The 22,082-nt window shown below is 38.3% G+C and overlaps 1 protein-coding gene across 1 annotated transcript in view; it reads left to right on the forward strand.

The window, feature by feature from the left end:
• LOC141805708 (zinc finger SWIM domain-containing protein 6-like) overlaps positions 1–22,082 on the forward strand; it is a 50,007-nt gene that overhangs the window by 24,537 nt on the left and 3,388 nt on the right. Inside the window, exons 2-13 of the mRNA XM_074690885.1 lie at positions 6,357–6,713; positions 10,268–10,416; positions 10,492–10,642; positions 13,123–13,302; positions 15,096–15,272; positions 15,365–15,511; positions 15,712–15,858; positions 18,099–18,401; positions 18,512–18,647; positions 20,305–20,456; positions 20,537–20,700; positions 20,781–20,862. Of these exons, the coding sequence (XP_074546986.1) occupies positions 6,357–6,713; positions 10,268–10,416; positions 10,492–10,642; positions 13,123–13,302; positions 15,096–15,272; positions 15,365–15,511; positions 15,712–15,858; positions 18,099–18,401; positions 18,512–18,647; positions 20,305–20,456; positions 20,537–20,700; positions 20,781–20,862 (2,145 nt within the window). The remainder of the gene's footprint in view (positions 1–6,356; positions 6,714–10,267; positions 10,417–10,491; positions 10,643–13,122; positions 13,303–15,095; positions 15,273–15,364; positions 15,512–15,711; positions 15,859–18,098; positions 18,402–18,511; positions 18,648–20,304; positions 20,457–20,536; positions 20,701–20,780; positions 20,863–22,082) is intronic.

The raw sequence follows: 22,082 nt of genomic DNA on the forward strand, positions 1-22,082 counted from the left end.
ATTTAACATAGTTTTAACATTTCAGTATTTTGTGAGATTTTCTTTTTTTTTTTTAATTTTGCAAAAATCTTTAATTCCAATATTTTCAATTTCTCTTTTCAGATTTAGAATAAAAATTTTGAATTTTTAAGGTTTTGCATTTTTGATTTAAAAATTTGGGGATTTTTTGCATATGAAATGTAGTTTTAAAATTCCAGTATTTTATGAGATTTTACATTTTTTTAAATTCAGCAAACTTTTTGAATTCTAATTTTTTGACATTTTTCAAAATTTAGAATAAAAATTCCTTTTTTATACGTCAAAATTTTAGGAACTTTTTTAAATTGAAATTTCATAATTCTTTCAAAATGATAATATGTGTGATAATACCTTTTTTTCTTTTTTTGGAAATATTTGCAAATTTATTTCAAATAAAAAACAAAGATATCACATGTTAAATTCATAACCAGGACAAATTAAGACAGTACTTTCATCGTTAAAATTATTTAAATGGCAAAAATGTTCAAAATCTTCAGGGTAGTTTTAACATTTCAGTATTAGATGAGATTTTTTTTTTTCTAAAATGCAATTTTTTTAAAATTCAATTTTTTGACATTTTTTCAAATCTAAAATAAAATTCATTTTTTTTTAAGTTTTTGTGATTTTTTTAAGTACAACATTTCTGGAATTTTTGCAACTTATTGAAATTTCATAAATTGCGCAAATTTATGAAATTTGTGATGATACAATTTTTCTCTTGTTTTTAAAAATATTTGCAAATTCATTAAAAATGAAAAACAAAAACATCACAGGTACAATTTTATAAACACCACAAACTCCTGGTTAAGATAATTATTTAATAGATTTTTACCATGTGTTGAATTATATTCACTTTTTTGTCTTTATTGTGAAGATAAACCAGATATTTTGGCTCCTTCATGACTTTAATCTAGCTGAGCTGAGGTAAAATGGCTCTCATAAAAGTATGGTTGCTGCTCATGGGCATGTGGAAGAGCAGGGAGCAAGAACAGAGACAAAAATTTAATTCACCATTTATGAAGTTTCGTCTCAGGTAAGCACCTGTCCTGTAGAAACATTGTGATAAAGCTGTTTGACTGTTTCCGTTCTCACACGCTCCTGATCTCAGGAAATTTTGAGCATTTTCAGGACGTTGATGTTTGTGTGAACTCAGCTGTAGTTTTAGAGGAACGCCCTCCAGGAGGAGGTTAAACAGGCCTGTGTTCTTGTTGTTTTTGTTGTTTTTTTGTTTGAGTCCTGCCTAATGAAGCCTTTAGCCTGATAGCTGAGGATGACCCCCTGTAACCACAGCGTGAGCCTCACTCAGCAGTGCAGCTCACACCCTTCAGCGTGGAGCTCTCCTCAGGATGAACCCTGCAGGGAGCCGCTCTTTCACAGGCTAACGTCCTGGCCTTGTTTTCTAACCACAAAAACACCCCCTCCCCTTCACCCCCACTCCCCTCGCTGAGACAGCCTCCTCCCTGAATCCTTCAGAGACGGCTTAAGTCGACTACCTGGGGTTTAATTGGGAGTGAAGTGTTAAAGCTCGGTTTCCAGGCGAGGGTATTCAGGGTATCTGCACGTCCCAAAAGTCGGATTAAACCACCAGAGTCGTTTTCCAGGAAGGACGGCAGAGATAGATGCTGATGTGAAATTAAATTTACAGCCTGGTTGATGTTTTCTCCACCTGGTGTAATCCAACATCGTCACACTCTGACACACTGAAGGTGGGATTGTTGTGACACAGGATTAAGCCACCGAGGCTCTTTAATCCTATTTTGTCAGATTTCAGTCAGCACAATAAGACTTATAGATTACACACACACCAACGCCCCCTAGAGGAGGGACAGAGTAACACAACATGTCACGATCGATTGTTTAATCCAACGCAAACCTAATCTGGATGAAGAAAATATGCTTATTGGTTTATTTTCACTAAGAGTGGGGTAAGGAGATTGGGATCTGAAGCCTGTGCTGGGGGCAGTTAGCTTAGCCCCACTTGCATGTTTTTTTTCTACCTTTTTACATTATTCATGCTAAGCTAATCTAAGTTAAAGAGGGGGTATTCAGCTGTCCCATGTTTATATTTTATGGTAGAATGTAGCACGAGATCTTCATAAGACACATTAGAGAGGCGGGCTTCAAACATCAGAGTCTGTCCACGAAGCTCCGCCTCTGACAGGCCTCCAAAGCGCTGGCCAATCAGATGGAAGAGGGTTTGTTAAGCAAAAAAAAAAAAAAAAATTTAAAAGCACAATAACCCCTCTTTAACTTGCAACTGGTTAGCCTGTAAAAATCAGAAGTTGTGCAGTGATGTTCTCCTGCTTCTTTCCCTATTACAAATCTTTGTGCTTAGCTAAATTAAGCTAAGCTAAGCTAAGCTAAACAAAGCTATGAATCGTATTGCTCCAGCTGTTGGCTCTATTAAATTCTGGATGACAAACCTCCATCTTTTACCTTTTGTGAGGCTCTGATGTCCCCTTGATGGAGGCTAACATGTAGCTGTGGACAGGAAGTGACAGTAAAGGCAGACAGGAAGTAGAGGGAGTAGGGAAAAGGGGAGTACATGCACCAAATGATGGAGGCTGGGGGGTCAGAGGTCTTTGACTCCTTTGCAGTGACTCCTTGTAGCTTATTATGTGCTTAATATGTGCCAAGACATTAGCAAACAGGATAAAATTACAAAGCTAGGTGATATGATCAATATACATAGTCACATTAAAGTATTTTTTCCAAAATAAAGAAATTATTGCAAATTTTTGGATTATTTTTTTCAAATTTCGATTTTTATTTTAATTTTTGCAAGTTTAAAGATTTTTTTTTTTCAAATTTATATATTATTTTAATTTTTTGCAAATTTTCAAAATTTATCTTTTTGATCAATAAACATGATCAGATTCAAGTAATATTTCCAAAATTAAGAAATAATAACAAATTAAAAAAAAACACTTTTTTTTCAATTTTTGCAAGTTTTTAAACACATTTTTTAATCAAATTATTTTTTTTCAAATTTTGTTTTAAAAAAAATGTATTGTGCGTATTTCATTAATTTCATTTTTCTGACATTTTTGCAAATTTTTTAAATTTTTTTTTTTGATTAATAAACATGATCAGATTCAAGTAATCTTTCCAAAATTAAGAAATGATAAAAAAAAAAAAAAAAAATTCAATTTTTTAAAAATATTTTTTTTAATCAAATTTATTTTTCCAAATTTTGTTTTTAAAAACATATTTTGCATAATTCATTAATTTCATTTCTCTGACATTTTTGCAAATTTTATTAAAAAAAAATGAAATATTTGCCAATTTTTCTATTTAAAAAATTTGGCAAATTTGATTTATTGCATACATTTTTGCAAGTTCATGAAACTCAATAAAGAGAAATTTTTGAAATTACAAGTTTTATTTTTAAATTCTTGCAATTTTTGAAATTGTGTCTTTTTTCCCCAAAAAAATTAACTTAGAATAACAAACTAAGATATCACACATACAATTTAATAAATTCCAAAAAACAGATATTTATTTACTAGATTTTTCTTATGTGTGGGATTCTATACATTGTTTACTGTGAAGATAAACCAGATTTTGTGTCTCTGAAATGAATTTAATCCAGGTGAGCTGAGGCAAAAAGGCTTAAGTGAAAGTAAAGGTTGTAGACCCTGCTCGGAGTCTGTGTACATGGGGTGAGTTAATGCCTTGGTTTTGCTGCATACCGCTGTCAGCCAGCAGGGGGAGCTCTGACAGTTTGGCTTCACCTCCAGGATGCTGCTCTGTCATCCATCCTTACGTACAGTCTGTGGTGGTTAATGAACATGAATCATGATTTAATCAGGGATCAGTTTTCTTTCAGAGGCTCGTTTAAAGAATAAAAATCTTCTTTGTTTTTAGTAAAAACTCTCCTGAAACCTCTGAGATCAGCTGTTGGAGCTGGTGTTTACGGTTCACCGTCGGGGCTGAAGGAGTTAAGTTTGGTTTCCATGCTCTGCTCAGAGATGTATTATGCAAGCTGTGAAGCAGACAGAGAGAGGAAGTGAATTACAGAATGCTGAGCTCAGGGCTTTGGCTCGCCGCCAAGCACACACACTCACACACACTCACACACACTTACACACACACACAGTCAGCTGAGAGCATACTGATTTTTCCAGCCGCCTCCTCCTCCTCCCCCTCCTCCTCCTCCTCCTCCTGGAGTCACTCTCTTTGTTACGTCAGTGGTTCAGCTGTGGGCCAGGCGTGACTGGGGCAGGGCTGGAGAACACCCTGCATTTTTCTGTCAGTGTGTGAGTGTGTGTGTGTGTGTGTGTGTTATAAAAACACAGGATGTGGAGCTGTGTGGCTGAATGTGTGTTTGTGTGTCTGTAGAGCAGCAGTAAAAACTGACGCGTCGTTTTTTTTCTGTCTTGTTGATCTTATTTCCAAAGATTAAATTCAAGATTTAAAAACAGACCTGACTCTGTAGTAGAAGTCACCGCATGAGCTCAGGAAACCAGATTTGTTCATGGTTTCTGGTCTTTTTGCAAAAAGCTTGGATATAATTTTAGTTTTCAGTCATAATTTAGTCAAATTTCACGATTTGTTGCTCCGTTTACAGGAATAAAGAACTGAGTGTTTCTGTTTCTGTCTGTGAAAATGAAAGAGCACAAACTTTAAATACGTTTCTTTCCGTCTGAATCACTTCTTCCTCCGACTTCACACCCTTCCACCTCTGACCCAGTCAGAAACGACTTTTCACTCACTCTGCGAACACGTCGTCATTACAGAAAAGTCTCAGCACGTCAGCTTTTTGCTGAGTAGTCATATCAGTCTGCGGGGTTTGACGCGGCGTGGTCTGAGCCTCCTACATGCAGCTGTTTAAAAACGCTCCTCCTCCTTCTCACAGCTGAACGTCCTCTGCTCCGTCTTCCTGTCAGAGATCTGCAGAAGTATGTGAAAGCTGAGGCTGACGCTGAATCGACCTCAGTGTTTACGCTCGCAGAGGTCTGTAGGTCTGATCTGTTTGGAGGCCATAGGTTCAGCCAACAATCGGCGCTCTCTGCCCGAGGAGACGTGATCCGGCGTCTCCGTCAGAGGGTGGAGGGTAAACTCTGGAGGTGTTGTGGAAGGGAAATGAAAAGGAAATGAGAATGTTTGGGGTCTTAGCCCTCGTCCCAGAGTCTGTCAGAGGAAAACGCAGACAAAGATTGTTTCTGTTTTTTCTGTGAGCTCTAAAGTCGTCACCCTGATGGCGTCACACTTACAGGATCGCAATGAAGGCATCACGCTGACGACATCACGCTGACGACATCACGCTGGCGGCTCCACGCTGGCGACGTCATGCTGATGGTTTCACGCTGACAGTTTCCCACTGATGGCGTCACGCTGATGGCGTCACGCTGACGGCGTCAAGCTGATGGCGTCACGCTGACAGCATCACGCTAATGGCATCACGCTGATGGCGTCACGCTGACGGTTTTACACGGATGGCGTCACGCTGACGGTTTTACACGGATGGCGTCACGCTGACGGTTTTACACGGATGGCGTCACGCTGACGGTTTTACACGGATGGCGTCACGCTGACAGTTTCACGCTGATGGCTTCGCACTGACGGTTTCACGCTGATGGCGTCACGCTGATGGCGTCACGCTGATGGTTTCACACTGATGGCGTCACGCCAACGGTTTCCCACTCATGGCGTCATGCTGATGGCGTCACGCTGATGGCGTCACACTGATGGCGTCACACTGATGGCGTCACGCTGATGGCATCACACTGACAGTTTCCCACTGATGGCGTCAAGCTGATGGCGTGACGCTGACGGTTTCCCACTGATGGCGTCACACTGATGGTTTAACGCTGACGGTTTCACACTGATGGTTTAACGCTGACAGTTTCACGCTGATGGTTTAACGCTGATGGCGTCACACTGATGGTTTAACGCTGACAGTTTCACACTGATGGTTTAACGCTGATGGCGTCACACTGATGGTTTAACGCTGACGGTTTCACACTGATGGTTTAACGCTGACGGTTTCACGCTGATGGCGTCAAGCTGATGGCGTGACGCTGACGGTTTCACGCTGATGGCGTCACACTGACAGTTTCACGCTGATGGCATCACACTGATGGTTTTACACTAATGGCGTCACGCTGATGGTTTAATGCTGACGGCATCACACTGATATCATGTTAACGGTTTCATGCTGACGGCTTCACGCTGTCAGCGTTGCGCTTAAGGCTTCACGCTGATGGCGTCATGCTCACGGTTATACTCTGATGGTTTCATGCTGAAGGTTTTACACTGACGGCTTCACATTGATGGTGTCACGCTGATGATTTCATGCTGATGACATCACTAACTCTCCTCTGCGTCTCTTCCAGGGTTTCATCTCAGCGGCACGGTCCGGGAACCAGCGACGTCCTCGGAGCCCGAGCTCCTCTGCAACGTGAGCGTGAGCTTCGACCGCTGTAAGATCACGGCGGTCACCTGCAGCTGCGGGAACAAAGACATCTTCTACTGCGCCCACGTGGTGGCGCTCTCCCTGTACCGAGTACGGAAGCCCGAGCAGGTCAAACTCCGCCTGCCCATCTCAGAAACTCTCTTCCAGATGAACAGAGATCAGCTGCAGAAGTTCGTCCAGTACCTGATCACGGTCCATCACACCGAGGTGCTGCCCACGGCGCAGAAACTGGCCGACGAGATCCTGTCCCAGAACTCGGAGATCAACCAGGTCCACGGTGAGTCCTGGTTTTTCAGATCCTGTCTCCTGGTGCTGATTTAGCAGAGTTTGTGGTATCGATCTGTGTTAAAGCTTAACCAGCGCTGCAGAAATGCTTCTCACCAAACGCTGAGTCAGACATTTTTATGTCGGCGCCGTTTAATTTAATCATTTCAGACTTCATCAGCGTCAGAGGAAGACGGTCTCTGGAAGTTTACCTCGACTCTAACTTTTAATGGTTGTTTATACCAGCTTCATCTGATCAGTCTTTGATAATGAGGCAGAATCAGAGTTTAAAGAGGGGGTACGCTTTCTTTTTCATGGCTTTAATCAAGGATATAAAGAGACTAAGCTGGATGTTCAAACTAAACCTGAAGATTTACAAAGCTCTACATATTATTTTTTATTTCATTTATGGCACTTATAAGAAATAAAATATATACATAATGATTTAGTCAAAGAATAAAACAAAACAAAACTGAACAAATCAACAAACAGTAAAATCAGTAAATGTGCAGGAGGGGCCAATAAAACCCACAGAGCCCTTTCAAACAAATAAAATCCAGTTAAACAAAAAAAGTAAAAAAAATAAATAAATTTATATATATATATATATATATATATATATATATATATATATATAAATATAAAAATATATTATAAAATATATATATATATATATATATATATATAAATATAAAAATATATATATATATATATAAATATATATATATATATATATATATATATATATATATATATATAATTTTTATATATTTATATATCGCGTTAGCAAAAGAGGAATAAGAGAAAAATAGGAAAAGAAGAAAAAAATTACAATTGGGAATTAATTAATTGATTCAATAAAAACAGTTTGGTTTATTTCTTAAGAGACCGGTGCACTGCAAAAAAACTGAACTCTTATAGTGTTTTTGTCTCATTTTAAGAAAAAAAAAATCTGCCAATGGAACAAAAAAAATTTGCTCAAAATTTTTCTTAAGACTAGAAAAATGTCTTAATTCAAGAAACGTTTCTCTTGTTTCACTGGAAGATTTTTGTTAACTTGTTACAGAAATTCAGACCTCAATTTTTCTTTAAATAACTTGAAATAAGACGTTTTTCTGGACTGGTCAGGTGAACGTGGCTCAGATTGAGTCTAAAAAGACATTTTCTACTGAAAATAAGGAAAAAAACGCTTGATAAGATTTCAGTTTTTTTTACAGTGTGACAAGGATTGTCCAGTCTGTGCTCCTCACTGCAAAAAATTAAATCTTATCAAGTGTTTTTGTTTAATTTTCAGTAGAAAATGTCTTTTTAGACTCAATCTGAGTCACATTCACCTGACCAGTCCAGGAAAAGTGTCTGATTTCAAGTTATTTAAAGACAAAATGAGGTCTGAATTACTGTAACAAGTAAAAACAAAATCTGCAAATAAATCAAGAGAAACATGTTAAAGATTTTGCTTAAAACCAGAAAAATGTCTCAATACAAGAAACTTTTCTCTTGAACTGGACTTTTCTGTTGACTGCTCAGGTGAATGTGGCTCAGATTGAGTCTAAAAAGACATTTTTTTTAATGAAAATAAGACAAAAACACTTGATAAGATTTCAGTTTTTTGCAGTGTAATTGCAAGAATGTAATCCTGAAGAGGTGGGAGTCAGATTTTTGACCTAACGTTTGTACGTTGGACCTGATTCCGTCCGTAAACTGATCAGAACGCTTTGTAGCTAGAGATCCTACAACTTGTTGAGATGATGAGGTCATGAGTCGTTGGAGGAGAGAGCAGCAAACACCAAGGTCTGATTGGACAGAGCCGGCCAATCAGAAAGAATGGGGTTTCTGGAGTGGGAAGCATTAGGGGACGTTTACACGACAACGGTTTTAGAGCGAAACACAAAAGTTTTCTTGCGTTTCAGCCGACCTAAAACGTAAGCTTTTGAAAACGACCTCAGAGTGGGATTTTTCTGAAACGCTGCCGACACCGTTGCCGTGTAAACAGTAAGCCGGCGTTTTCAGTCCCGTTGTTAGGATGGTGGTGATCTCCTGTGTTGATCTTGTGCTGCTCAATCTGCTGAATCTGTGACTGTCTTTAACTAAATGAGCATCTGTTGCTCCACATTTTAACTGAGCATTCACCAACACACCAGATGATCGGCCCAACTCTACTTCAGAGGAGATCTACCAAAAGCTGCTTCAGGACGATACAGTTATAGCGCCACCTACAGGCCTGACATGCTCACTGCAGGGTTTCAGTGTAAATGTAGATTTTTAGCGTTTTCAGATGAAAAGTTGTCGCGTTAACAGGGCCTTAAAGAGACAGCAGCTGGAATCAGTGTTGCCAACATAACAACTTAAGGTTTTGTCTCTGTGTTCAGCAACTTTTCAGACCCTCGAGTGACTGTGCTTCAGTAAAGCAGCTAGCGATGAATTGAGCGACTTTTCTGGAGCTCAGAGACTCTGACTTGAAGCATGAATCAGTCTTACTCTTCACAATGAGCAGCAGATGCTGCCGTGGCCCATTTCCCTCGTTCCAAAACACTCACAGACGGACGAGTCCCTCCCTGCTGCAGCCGGAGCAGGCGACTGAATATAGAGAAATCACACGGGCTCATGTCTTTTTTGTCCATTTGTAGTTTCAAATATTTATGGTGTTTTTCACTTTCATTTTTGTCTTTCCCTAGACATATCTCCTCTGTCTTACAGCGCCTAGGACAGTAACATGCAAATTAGGCGATGATGTCATTTAGTGACATCTGGGACAGCCAATTACTACTTTCTCACGGAGGGAACGAGAGTTAAGGGTAAAGGATTTTCTAAAACACCTGAGAGAAAAATTATTTGAGATGTTCACGCTCCCAAAAAGTGAAATCTTACCAAGTGTTTTTGTTTTATTTTAGGTAAAAATGTCTTTTTATACTCGATATGAGCCACATTCACCTGACCAGTCCAGAAAAATGTCTGATTCTTCTTATATTAAGTGTAAAAAGACATTTTTTTATAGAAAATGAGACAAAAACACTTGATTAGAGTTCAGTTTTTTTGCAGCAGCCCATGTAAAGATACTACGGGGACACCAGAGGGACAAAATAAAGACTGAAAACCAGCACAATACCCTCTCTTTAAAATTTCTGTTCATTAAAAAATAAACTTTTAGTTTTTCTAACAAGTTTTTTTTATGTGAAATTAGCTTAATTGTTATTATAAAATGTTGAAATTCGATGAGACGATTTCTATTTTTATCAGGAAGTGAAAACAAAATCACACAAACGCCAGTTTTGTCCTAATTTTTGACTTCTATACACGTTTATTTTTTACCTGACTCACAGATTTCCTGTCTTTAAGGTAGGGGTTTAATTTTTTGAGCCATTTCAGCAGAAGTTTTATTTTACTTTTTTATCCTTTTGTTTTTTTTAATCCTCTGATCAGAGAGGAGAGGATGGTGAACAGAGCAGGAAACCGGTACTTTGAGCTTCTCTTGTTTTCAGTTTTTCCTCTTCGAGTGAAACAAACGAGATGTAAAACAGATCAGTTCATCGTTTCCAGACAATGACCGTCTCTCTCTGTCCGCTTCAGGAGCTCCAGACCCGACGGCGGGCGCCAGCGTGGACGACGAGAACTGCTGGCACCTGGACGAGGAGCAGGTCCAGGAGCAGGTGAAGCTCTTCCTGTCGCAGGGCGGGTACCACGGCTCGGGGAAGCAGCTCAACCTCCTCTTCAGCAAGGTAACGCCGCGAGCAACGACCGGTACAACGCTGCTCTGTGTGTGTGGTGGTTTACCCATGATGCTCTCTGTCCAGGTGAGGGAGATGCTGAGGATGAGGGACTCGAACGGCGCGCGCATGCTGACGCTGATCACGGAGCAGTTCATGGGCGACCCCAGGCTGGCTCTGTGGAGGCAGCAGGGGACCACCATGACGGAGAAGTACAGGCAGCTGTGGGACGAGCTGGGTACGTGTGGAGGAGCTCCTCCTCCTCCTCCTCCTCCCTTTGTTTTTGTTTTCCTCTACCCAGAATCCCCCTCGTGCACTTGTTGTGATTGTTGCTCCAGGTTTCGTCACTCGCGCCTGACATCACTCCTCTCGGCGCTCTGTTTTCCCTCCTCTGCGTCGTCCTTGAAGCCGCCGTAACAAAGAGACGTCCCCTCCCCCTCCGTCTCTTTCTCCTTCACTTCCTCTCCTTTCTTCTCCCCTTTCATTTTGTCATCTGTCACCCTTTATTTATCCTTCAGCGTGCTCATTGTTCTCCTCCCTCCGTCTCCTCCAGTGTTGGCGATGGAGGACGGAGCTTCTGCTCGGCTCTCCAGCTTCAGACGTTTTTAAAAATCAAATCCTCCTTTCAAACCTCTGCTGAGGAGCTTTCTCTGTTTCTTTGTTCCTTATCAGCGTAATGTGAAGATTTACAGGGCAAAACTTAGACGGTGGGAAATATTATCAGTCGTTTTTTGTTGTTTTCTAACATTTTCAACTCAACATACTGAAAAAACTGAAACAAAATCAAGTGTTTGTGTCTCATTTTTTAGCCAAAATCATCTCATCAGGTTTGATATGAGGAAAATTAACCCGACAAGTCCTGAAAATGTCTCATTGCAAAATGATAAAAGAAAAAAACAACACACCACCGACAGGAAAGTAACTGTTTCCAAACAAATCAGGTGTAATTTTTGGGATTTAATATCTTGAAATGAGACGTTTCAAGGTGATTGTGGCTCATTTAAAGTGAAATGCAACTAATTTTACCTGAGATAAAGACAAAAACACTTTGTTTCTTGTCAAATTTAGCAAAACACAGAAAACATCCCTGTGTGTCGATAATAAAAACAGTGGTTTTAGGGTTACTTATAACAAAAAAAGGCAGTTTTCTTCAGTTATTACAATAAAAAGGCATTATTTTCTGGTTTTTAGGTTAAAAAGCTGCTTTGTTTCCAGCTTTTAGCTCTGACAATGAAAAAACAGCATCTACACTGTAAAAAATTGAAATCTTATCAAGTGTTTTTGTCTTATTTGCATAAAAAAAAATCTTTTGAGACTCAACATGAGCCACTTTCACCTGAGCAGTCCAGAAAAATGTCTGATTTCAAGTTATTTAAAGACAAAATGAGGTCTAAATTTACTTTTTACAGCAATTCAGACTTCAGGTTTGTCTTTTAATAAATTGAAATTTGACATTTTTAGTATAACAAGACAATTTTTACTGGAAATAAAAAAAAGCCTGATAAGATTTCAGTTTTTTGCCGTGCATCCCGATGAGTCAAAAATGAAAACATAAACTTTAGAGATGATTAAAAGAGAGGAAGACATTTTTCTTCAGTTATTATGAATAAAAGGCCATTTTGTCTGTTTTTTAGTATAAAAAGCTTCTTTGGTTCCAGTTTTTGAGGTCTGACTATAAAAAAACAGCATCTTTGATTTTTTAAATGACCTGACTTAGATCTTAAAGGAAAGTTTGCATTTAAATCAAGCATCTTAGAAATCACGTTTTCACAGTTAAATTGATCTAGAATGGTCTCAGATATTATTTTTCTTTTTTTTTTTTAATTTAGATTTTTTTTTTCATTATTTTGAAAAATAATAATACTTTTGTTTTTATTTTATTTTTTCTTTGGAGGAAACATTATAAACTTTGAAGGTAAAATAAATAAATAAATAATAAAAAGTAATGAAAATTAAATTATAAAATAAAAAATGAATAAATGAATAAAAAATTAAAAAAATGAATAAAATAATAAAAAAGAATAATATAATTAAAAAATGAATAAAATAATAAAAAAATTAATAATAAAATAATACAAAAAAAGAATCAAATAATTTTAAAAATGAACTAAATACATAAAATAAAATTAAAAAAATTATTATACACGTAATCAATAACAGGTCAACCCAGTCTAGAGTAAAAAAGTAAAACTGTAGATCAGTCCTTAAGACTTTGATGCCACATGTAGCTGAAACCCTGCCTCCTGTTCAGGTTGAAGTGAGGTAAATTGAATAAGTGAACAGATGCAGATTCACAAACACATAAATATAAAAGTCTAATGAACAAGTTTCTGTGAAAAAACATCAAACTGTAACCATGGGGAAATGTAAACACCTGACATTAGAAAATAAGGAGAGCACACTGTGTTAATCTGTTTAAAGATCCTCTGAGAGTTGGTCTGATTTTCTGCAGCTTTAAAACCGTTCAGAACAGAGCGAGTCCAGTTTTTGTCTGAAGGGGGACAGGGGGACTCCACCTGAGCAGGATAAGCCAACATGGTGACGCAGGCTGTGTCAGGTCTCTGTGTTTCCTCAGCTGTGTGGGAAAGTGGCTCTGAGCTCCGTTTGGTGGAGGTTGATGGAGGTTTCTCCATCAGGTGGTGTGTGTGTGTGTGTGTGTGTGTGTGTGTGTGTGTGTGTCTCCAGCGTTTTGAAAGGTGTGTTTCTGTCTTTGTGCAGGCGCGCTGTGGATGTGCGTGGTCCTCAACCCTCACTACAAACCCCAGCAGAAAGGTTTCTGGCTCCGTCAGCTTCGCAGGTGGAACGGCGTGGACGTGTGCCCCCTGGAGGACGGTAACCATGGCAGCGAGCTGACCAACCTGACCAACGCTCTGCCTCAGGGTCCCGCCGGTAACCCAGGTGAGACCACAGACAGGTAGACAGGTAGACAGAGAGACAGACCCTCAGCCTCTCCCCTCCTCCCCTCTTTTAATCAGCCCTCCTCCTCCTCCTCCTCCTCCTCCTCCTCCTCGTCCTCCTCGTCCTCCTCCTCGTCCCTGCGCCTGCAGCCTTATTACCTCCTTACTGTGGCTAATAGAAGCAGCCTAATAACACGGAGCAGGTCCTGCAGCTTTCTCCACTAAATCAGAGAAAACACCGACACGTGAGCGTTTCAATCAGCCGGCAGAGACGGCGTGGGGGAACGAGGAGACGTCTGTTATTGCTGCTGCTGTTTCAGCTTTAATGGACCTGAATTTGATCTGTTATCGTCTCCTTTTCCAGCCCCTGAAGACAGAGTTTAATCACCAATCTGACCGAGTTCAGTCAGACAGAAACGCCTGAAAGACGCTCACAACATAAAAAAACAATAACTCAGATTGGACCATAAAAACAGCTGGTTACAGCGGAGGATTTTACTCTTTATTTTCTTTCTTTCATCGTTTCAAACCTTCGCTTTAAGCCAGTAAACATCAGAGTGTCAGTGTGGGTTAGCAGGTACGATACAGGGCGTCACACTTACTGGCCCCTGCTCTGTCTACTGTCCTCTCTGAAAACAGGCAGAAAAACAAACAAATTTAACCTATAAATAAATAAAATTTACTAATAAATAAAATAAAGTAAATAAAATAATTTAACAAAATAGATAAATAAGATTAAATAGATAAATAAAATGACTAAGATTGAATAAATAAAATAAATAAATAAGATTAAATAAATTAAATAAATGAATTAGATAAAATAAAATAAAATAAAACAAATTAGATTAAAACAAATAAAATAAAAAAATCAGATTAAATAAATATAATTAAAAAATCAGATTAAATAAAAAAAAAAATAGATTAAATAAATTAAATAAATAAATAAAATAAGTAACATAAAATAAATAAAATAAATAAATAAGATTAAACAAATAAAATAAATAAATAAGATTAAAATAAATAAAATTTAAAAATCAGATTAAATAAATAAAATAAATAAATAAGATTAAATAAATTAGATTAACAAATAAATTAAATAACTAAAATAAATAAATAAGATTAAATAAATGAAATAAATAAACAAATAAAATAAATATATAAATACAATTAAAAAAAAGAAAAAAAATACACAAGTTTAATTTTGCCACAGAGACTATGAGTAGCTAATAATCCAAACCAGGGGTTTCCAAACTTTAACTCTGAATTTTTTTTTCCCTCTTCCTCTCTTTCTGACACTTGACTACAAAATACATAAAAAAACAAGAAAATGTAAAGCCTTTGAATAATCTTTCTCTGTTTTGGTATTTAATCATTAATTTATCAGCCAAATGCATGTTTTTCTGACAAATAAGCCACTTTTTTTTAACTACAAAATTCTGCACTCTTGTCTTCTCTTCTTCACCCAAATTTGCAGCTTTTACCGCAAAACAACATTTATTTATTCCCACTTTTATTTTGCACCAATAATTTCTGAAATTTGCATTTTTTTCTCCTGCCACTTCAAAATCTCTTTAATTATCTTTTAAATTTTTTTTTATTTCAAAACAATTTATTTAACTATCAAGTTAAATTTGCTGCTTTTTTCCACAAAGCACAACTTTGCCGACCTCTCTATCAGTTTGTATTTTTTTCTCACTCCCTGTCTCTCTGTGATTTCTAACATCGTCTGTTTTGTCACTTCCTGTCTCTCTGTGATTTCTAACATCGTCTGTTTCCTCACTTCCTGTCTCTCAGACTCAGTGACCCGCCCTCACCGGACCGTCTTCACGCGGGCCATCGAGGCGTGCGACCTGCACTGGCAGGACCCCCACCTGCAGCACATCATCACCAGGGACCAATACACCAACTACTGTTACCATGACAACCTGGACAGCTCCCTGTTTGACGCCCGAGGGTGGCCTCTGTGGCACGGTGAGGCGCAGTTTGACTTTATCTGTTTAGGGAACGCTCTGATTGACGACGACTTCATCACGTTTCTGCTTCTTCTTCTTCTTCCTCTGCAGAACACGTCCCAACGGCGTGCGCTCGGGTCGACGCTCTGAGGTCACACGGTTACCCAAAGGAAGCGCTCCGGCTCGCCATCGCCATCGTCAACACGCTGAAGAGGCAGCAGCAGAAACAGCTGGAGTTCTTCAGGTCTCACAAGAAAGGTCGGTTTCTGCTCAGTCAGCGAAGACTTTAATGTAGAAATAAATCATGTTTGACTTTTTCTTTAAATAATCATCTTTATTTATTTTTTATTTTACAAAATGAAACTTTATTCTGAGCTCAGACACATTTACAGACGTTTTAGCGCTCCCCCGTCGAGTTTTAAAGGAAACATTCGTCCTTTTTCCCCGTTTCCCCACAGAGCTGCTCCATAAAGGCATCACCTCCGTCACCAACCTGGAGGGCTGGGTGGGTCACCCTCTGGACCCCATCGGGACCCTGTTCAGCACCCTGATGGAGACGGGCCGAGGCGGCGAGAGTGGAGCCAACGCCGTGCTCGACTTCTCAGGTACAGAAACAAAAAACAGGAAGTAAAGAAACTTCTGTTCAGGCTTAAATCCAGAAAATAACACACAGATTAAATCATGGAGAAAGAAATCTGAAACATTTTACGCTTTCATTAAATGTCTTTACGGAAACATCAGCTAACTAATGTTTGAGGGAAAGCTTGGGTGGATTTACGCCTTTAAGACAAAAAAGTGAACTTACTGTAAAAAACACCTTTTTTAAGATTTGGAAACAACCAGAAAAGTTTGGATCTACACGTTAAATTTGGCTTTCAGGTTTGTTTTTAGGGTAAAACATGGATTTGTTAGAGTAAATATGGATCCTAGAGTTGTTGAAGTGAAAAGTGAAACTAAATTTATCTGAAACGAGGAGTTGAAGGCACTGCACTGAAGCAAAAATTAAAATTTGAGCAAGTGTTTTTGTCTTTTTTTGTGTAATGATTGTCTTTGGGCTCTATATGAGACACATTCAGCTGAAAAGTAAAGAAAAATGACTGAGTTAAGGATTTAAGAAAATTAAAAAGCTTTTTTTCTGTTTTAATCTTAAATCAAGGATTTTTTTCTGGCTTTTCTCTGTATTTTGGTAAAAACTGTTCAAGCAGGTTTAAATCAGAGATTAAAATCCAGTCAGTAAAAAGCTCTGGTGTCGTTTTTTTCACTCTCGGTCTCTAAAAACAGGAAATAATCCAGCATTTTTCTGGATTTATCAGCTGAATGCTGCTCATATTAAGCCTAATAAGATACTTAAAAAAATAATACTAATGTTTTAGTAAAAGCTTTGCTAAATTTATGGCTTTAAGGTGTAAAAAAATGTTAATTTACTGCAAAAACAACACATTTTTTTTTAATTTGGAAACACATTTTTCAGACTTAAGCCAGAAAAGTTTCATTTCATTTTTCATTTTTAACCTTTATTTAAATCTCGAGGAATCATTGAGGGAGAGCCCTCTTTACAGTGACGTTGAGAGCACAACAAAATAAAATCACATGAAAAACAGCCAATCAACAACTGGTAAAACAACATTAAAAGTTTGACTCTACAAGATTAATTTGGCCTCAAGATTTGATTTTTGGTGAAACTATGATTTGTTAAAATCAGTATATATGTCCTTAAACTGTTGATGTAAAAAGAAACACATGTATTTATCTGAAATAAGGCGTCGTGTGTACCGCAAAAATTAAAATTTTGTTTCTTATTCTGAGTCAAAATAGTCAGTTAGGCTAAAGATGAGACACATTCAGCTGAAAAGTAAATTAAAAAATGACAAATTTAAAGATATTAAAATAAAAAAAGACACATTTTGTCTCTTAATGTCTTCAATTAAGTTATTTTTCTGGCGTTTTCTCTGCATTTTGGTAAAAACCACTCAAGCAGTTTTAAATCAGAGATTAAAATCCAGACAGTGTCACTTTTTCATGCTCCGTCTCTAAAAACAGGAAATAAACCAGCTTTTTTCTGGACTCATATTAAACCTAATAAGACATTTTCTACTAAAAAAAGACAAAACCCCCTGATAAGATTTCAGTTTTTTAGGGTTAAAGCTGATAAATGTCTCCTCCGTCCCGGCTCTGCTCCTCTTCCGTGGCGCCGTCTCCCTGAACCTGAGTCACAGGTTTGCTGTGCAGTGATTGGCCGGTTGTGTCACCGCTCCAGGCCTCAGGTCGTAATCGGCGACGCTGACAGACGAGCTGATCGGCCTCCAGTCATCCTCCAATAACGGCTCATGAATAAGACATGCAGCAGGAAAAACTCTGCAATTAAAACACATTAATTATGCAGCGAGCGCAGACACACACACACACACACACACACACACACAGAATCTGACAAAGACAGACCTGGAAACCACGGCTCCACGCTCCTGGAGCTGCTGATGGAGGAGTTGTAAAAGTTTCAATTAAGACTTCTAACACTCAGCTCTTCATGCCAGCTTGTGTGTGTGTGTGTGTGAGTGTGAGTGAGTGTGTGTGTGTGTGTGTGTGTGTTCATCAGGGAGCGTTAACCCTCCTGGGACGAGCTGTGAGGTCTGCCAAGACATCATTAAGCCGTTAAAAGGCGTGATTAGCGTCCTCAGGAGGAAACAGGCGCTGGAAAAGCAGCAGAATGAACAAATACGTCGATACGTTTATCAATACGGCGCCCTGAGGGAGCCGTTTCCTCCCTGAGTCATCCTGGCCCCCTCAGGGCGCCGCGTGCAGACGCTCTGAAAGGAGCTGACTCTGATCTGCTCTCTCCTCTCAGGCTCCACGGGCTGCACGGGTCCAGGCCGCAGGGCGGAGCTTCCCGTCTGCCCGGCGCAGCATCATCAGCAGCAGCAGCATCAGCAGCAGCAGCGCTTCCTGGAGGACGGCGAGTCCTTCGTGTCCCTGGCGGTGGAGACGGCGCTGATCGGGCTGGGGCAGCAGCGCGTGATGCCGGACGGGCTCTACGCTCAGGAGAAGGTGTGTCGGAACGAGGAGCAGCTCCTCGCCCGCCTCCAGGAGGTGGAGTTAGACGACACGTTGGTGAAGATCTTCCGGAAACAGGCGACTTTTCTGCTCGAGGGTGAGAACAAGCGCTGGACGCTGTGTCTGTGTGTGATGCTGAACTCTGTGTTTTCACCTCCTGGTCTCCCCTACGTGGACTGACCTGACCCCTGTCTCTGTCTCCTGCAGCGGGTCCTTACAGCGGTCTGGGAGAGTTCCTCCACAGGGAGAGCGTCCCCATGCACACGTTCGCCAAGTCCCTCTTCACCTCCCTGCTACCTCACGACGCCGAGCTGGCGTACAAAATTGCACTGAGGGCGATGCGGTGAGTTCCCTGTTCGTTTACTGTGACCACGATTTAATGAGTCATTAACGAAAGATTTCACCATCACTTCTGATTCTCTTCCACATTTTTGAGTGTTTTTGAGAAAATCCCATGTGAGAATATTAAAAGTCAAAACGCGGATCCAGATTTTTCATTTTTTGATTTTCTTTATGTTTCATCTTTTATCATTTTTTTTGTTTTTATTTATATTTTTATTTAATTTGTTATATATTTTTAAATATTTATGTTTTGATTTTTTTTTTAGTATTTTATTAAGTTTTATTAAAATTTTATTTCTTAAGTTTTTTCCTTTTTTTAAAATTTGTATATATTATTTTTTAAATATTTTTTTGTTATGTTATTTTTTTTTCTTTTTTGAGCTTTATTTTTTTTTATCGAAATTTTATTTTTAAGTGTTTAATTTTTTTGGTAATATTTTTTAAATTTATATATTATTTATTTATGTTCTAAAAGTTTTAAGTGTTTTATTTGTTTTTATTTAATTTTTATTTCCTGAGTGTTATCAATTTTTTAAAATGTTTTAGATATTTTTTTTTACATTTTTTTATTTTCTGTGTATTTTTATTCTTTTTCTGTTTTTTTTCTTAAAAATTTATTTTTGAGTCTCAATTCTTTGTTATATTTTTATTTAATTTATTTATTATTTATTTATGTTTTTATTTGTTTTTATTTATTTTTTTATTTCTTGAGTGTCTTCAATTTTTGTATATTTATTTTTCTTTTTTTTTTTAATGTATTTTCATTCTTGTTGTGTTTTTGTTATTCATATTGAAATATTAATTTTTAAAGTGTTTTAAATTTTTCTTAGTTTTTTATAAGTTTTATATTTTTTATTAATATTATTAATATTTTTTAAATAATTATTATCATTATTTAGTGTTTTTATTTGCTCTTTTTTCTGTTGCTTTCCTTTTTTTTTCTTTTTGTACTATTCTCGTGTTTTAAAAATCTGTTTAGAGTCAGAGATCACTGACACAGTTTGATGTAAATAAAAATGATTTTGTTTTCAGTCGTACACACTTTACGCAGCGCTCAGACTAAAACACCAAAGCAGTGTTTTTATATCCAGTCACTTTCTGCTGCTTTTCATTCGTTGCTAAATCAGGTGATTCCTCGTTTTCCCAGCCCAATATCAGAGAGGAGGAACAGAAAAGAAGAGATCTGTGAGCTGACCTTCCTCCTCCTCCTCTTCCTCCCTTTGGTCTCATCCTGTGTTAGAGTCGACGATGAATTCAGAGGGAGTGAGGAGGAAGCAGAGTCAGATTTAGGAGCTATCTGGGGCACAGTTTAATGACAAAACCTCCTTTTGCTAAAATATTCACTAAATAATTCAGCGCTGCTGAAAACGACTTTTAGAAAATGTGTGAATAATAAATACTCGCTGTTGGTTTCCTCGCTGACCGCCACGGGTGTTAGCCAACTTCCTCTGCTCTCGTCTGAATCCCAGCCCTTTGATTTGTGGGAAATGTAAATCTGGATGTTTCTTTAATTTCTTACTTGAACTACGAAGGAGGATATTAGAGTGCAGAGAAGTGGAGTCGAAAAGAGAGCGCCGTGGAGTCGAAGGCGTCCGGCTGTTTGTGCTGATCCGTCTCTGTTTCAGTTTCTGTAAAGTTTCCTCTGTGCGTGTGTTCAGGTTGCCCGTCCTGGAGACCACGTCCTCCTCCTCAGACCTGACCCGGCCTCACCACATCGTAGTCCCAAACCGGCTCCCCCGCTGGTTCACGCTGAGCCACATCGAGACCCAGCAGTGTGAGCTGGCCTCCACCATGCTCACTGCAGCTAAAGGTACACACACACAGGAAGTCACCTCAGAGTTTGGGAGGTTTCATCTTCATTTCTCATCCTTTGTGTCTGTTTTTCTCCAGGTGACGCCTGCACGCTCCAAACAGTGTTAGAGTCCATCCAGAAAAACATCCACTCCGCCTCACACATCTTCAAACTGGCCCAGGACGCCTTCAAGATCGCCACGCTGATGGACAGCCTGCCGGACATCACGTTACTCAAAGTCTCCCTGGAGCTGGGTCTCCAGGTCCGTCACACACTGATCAAACACACCTCCATGTGTGTTTTTACGATCCATGTGTTAACCCTGTGATTTGTTTTTTACAGGTGATGAGGATGACGCTGTCCACCTTGAACTGGAGGAGGAGGGAGATGGTGCGATGGCTCGTCACCTGCGCCGCAGAGGCCGGTGAGTTTGGAGATTTCTCTTCAGCGTTTCTCTGAACGCTTTGACTCGTGTAATGTCTGGAGGGTTTTGTGCTGAAGCGGACAGGAAGCTGCATTCAGAGGAGCTCGGGCTCTATGATGATCGTCTGAACGTGGAGCGGTGACAAGGAGTCCCTGTTAGTGAGCGCGCTCTGAATGGAGTCATTGACCAGGCCGGCTGCTGATGCAGAGCGGGGTCAGGTCACGTCATGTCGCACAATTAGAGTTTCCGGTTAGACGGTGAAGAGGCATTGTGTGACTCGTGACGCCTGTTGGAAAGTTTCTTTGTTAGATTCTGGAAATATTCAGCGACTTTAACCCTTTATCAGCCGAGTACCCTACAAGCCAGCTGGACTCAGAGTCAGAGACTGTGTCTGGAAAGCTTCTTCCTTTACAGGATCTGGTTGAAAACTTTCATTCCCCAAATAGTTGAGGAGTTACAGTTTGGAGAACAACTTTCGTCACTCATTGCCTGTGATTGGGACGTAGTTGCACACAGATTCCTCAGCAATCCTGCACAGAGGACCTAGAACGACTAACTAGACTCTGTAGACTTCAGGTGTAACATGCTACTGAAGCCTGGATGATATGGGTGGATTTGTTTGGGGTTTTTTCTTTTGGTTGCTTAAAATCTCTGATACATTCATTAATTTATCATTTTTATTTTATTTGTTAAATGTATTTTATTTATTTATTTTTTGTTGAATTTATTTACTTTTTTAATTTTATTTGGTTTATGTATTTTATTTTATTAAATTCTTTTCATTTATTAATTATATTTATTTTATGTATTTTATTTGTTAAATTTAGTTCATTTATTTTTTTGTTTCCTTTATTTTATTTGTGAAATTTATCTAATTTATCTATTTTATTTGTTTCATTAATTTTATTTGTTAAATTTATTTTGTTTATTTATTTTATTTGTTTCATTTATTTTATTTATTTTTCTTATTGGTTTCATTTATTTTATTTGTTGAATTTATTTTATTTTTTTCATTTAATCTTTTTTATGAATTTTATTTGTTTTATGTATTTTATTCATTTTATTTGTTCTATTTATTTTTTGTTTTCTTTATTGTTTTGCTTTAATAATTATTAAATATATTTTTATATTTCTTTTTATAATTTTAACAATTCTTGTAATTTTTTTATTTTTCTATAATTTTAATTTATTGTAAATTTTGTTTTCATGCACAAACTCTG

This window comes from Halichoeres trimaculatus, unplaced genomic scaffold (assembly GCF_033239565.1).
Source record: "Halichoeres trimaculatus isolate MK-OKI-2021-1 unplaced genomic scaffold, fHalTri1.1 fHalTri1_scaffold_16, whole genome shotgun sequence".
NCBI lineage: Eukaryota > Metazoa > Chordata > Actinopteri > Labriformes > Labridae > Halichoeres > Halichoeres trimaculatus.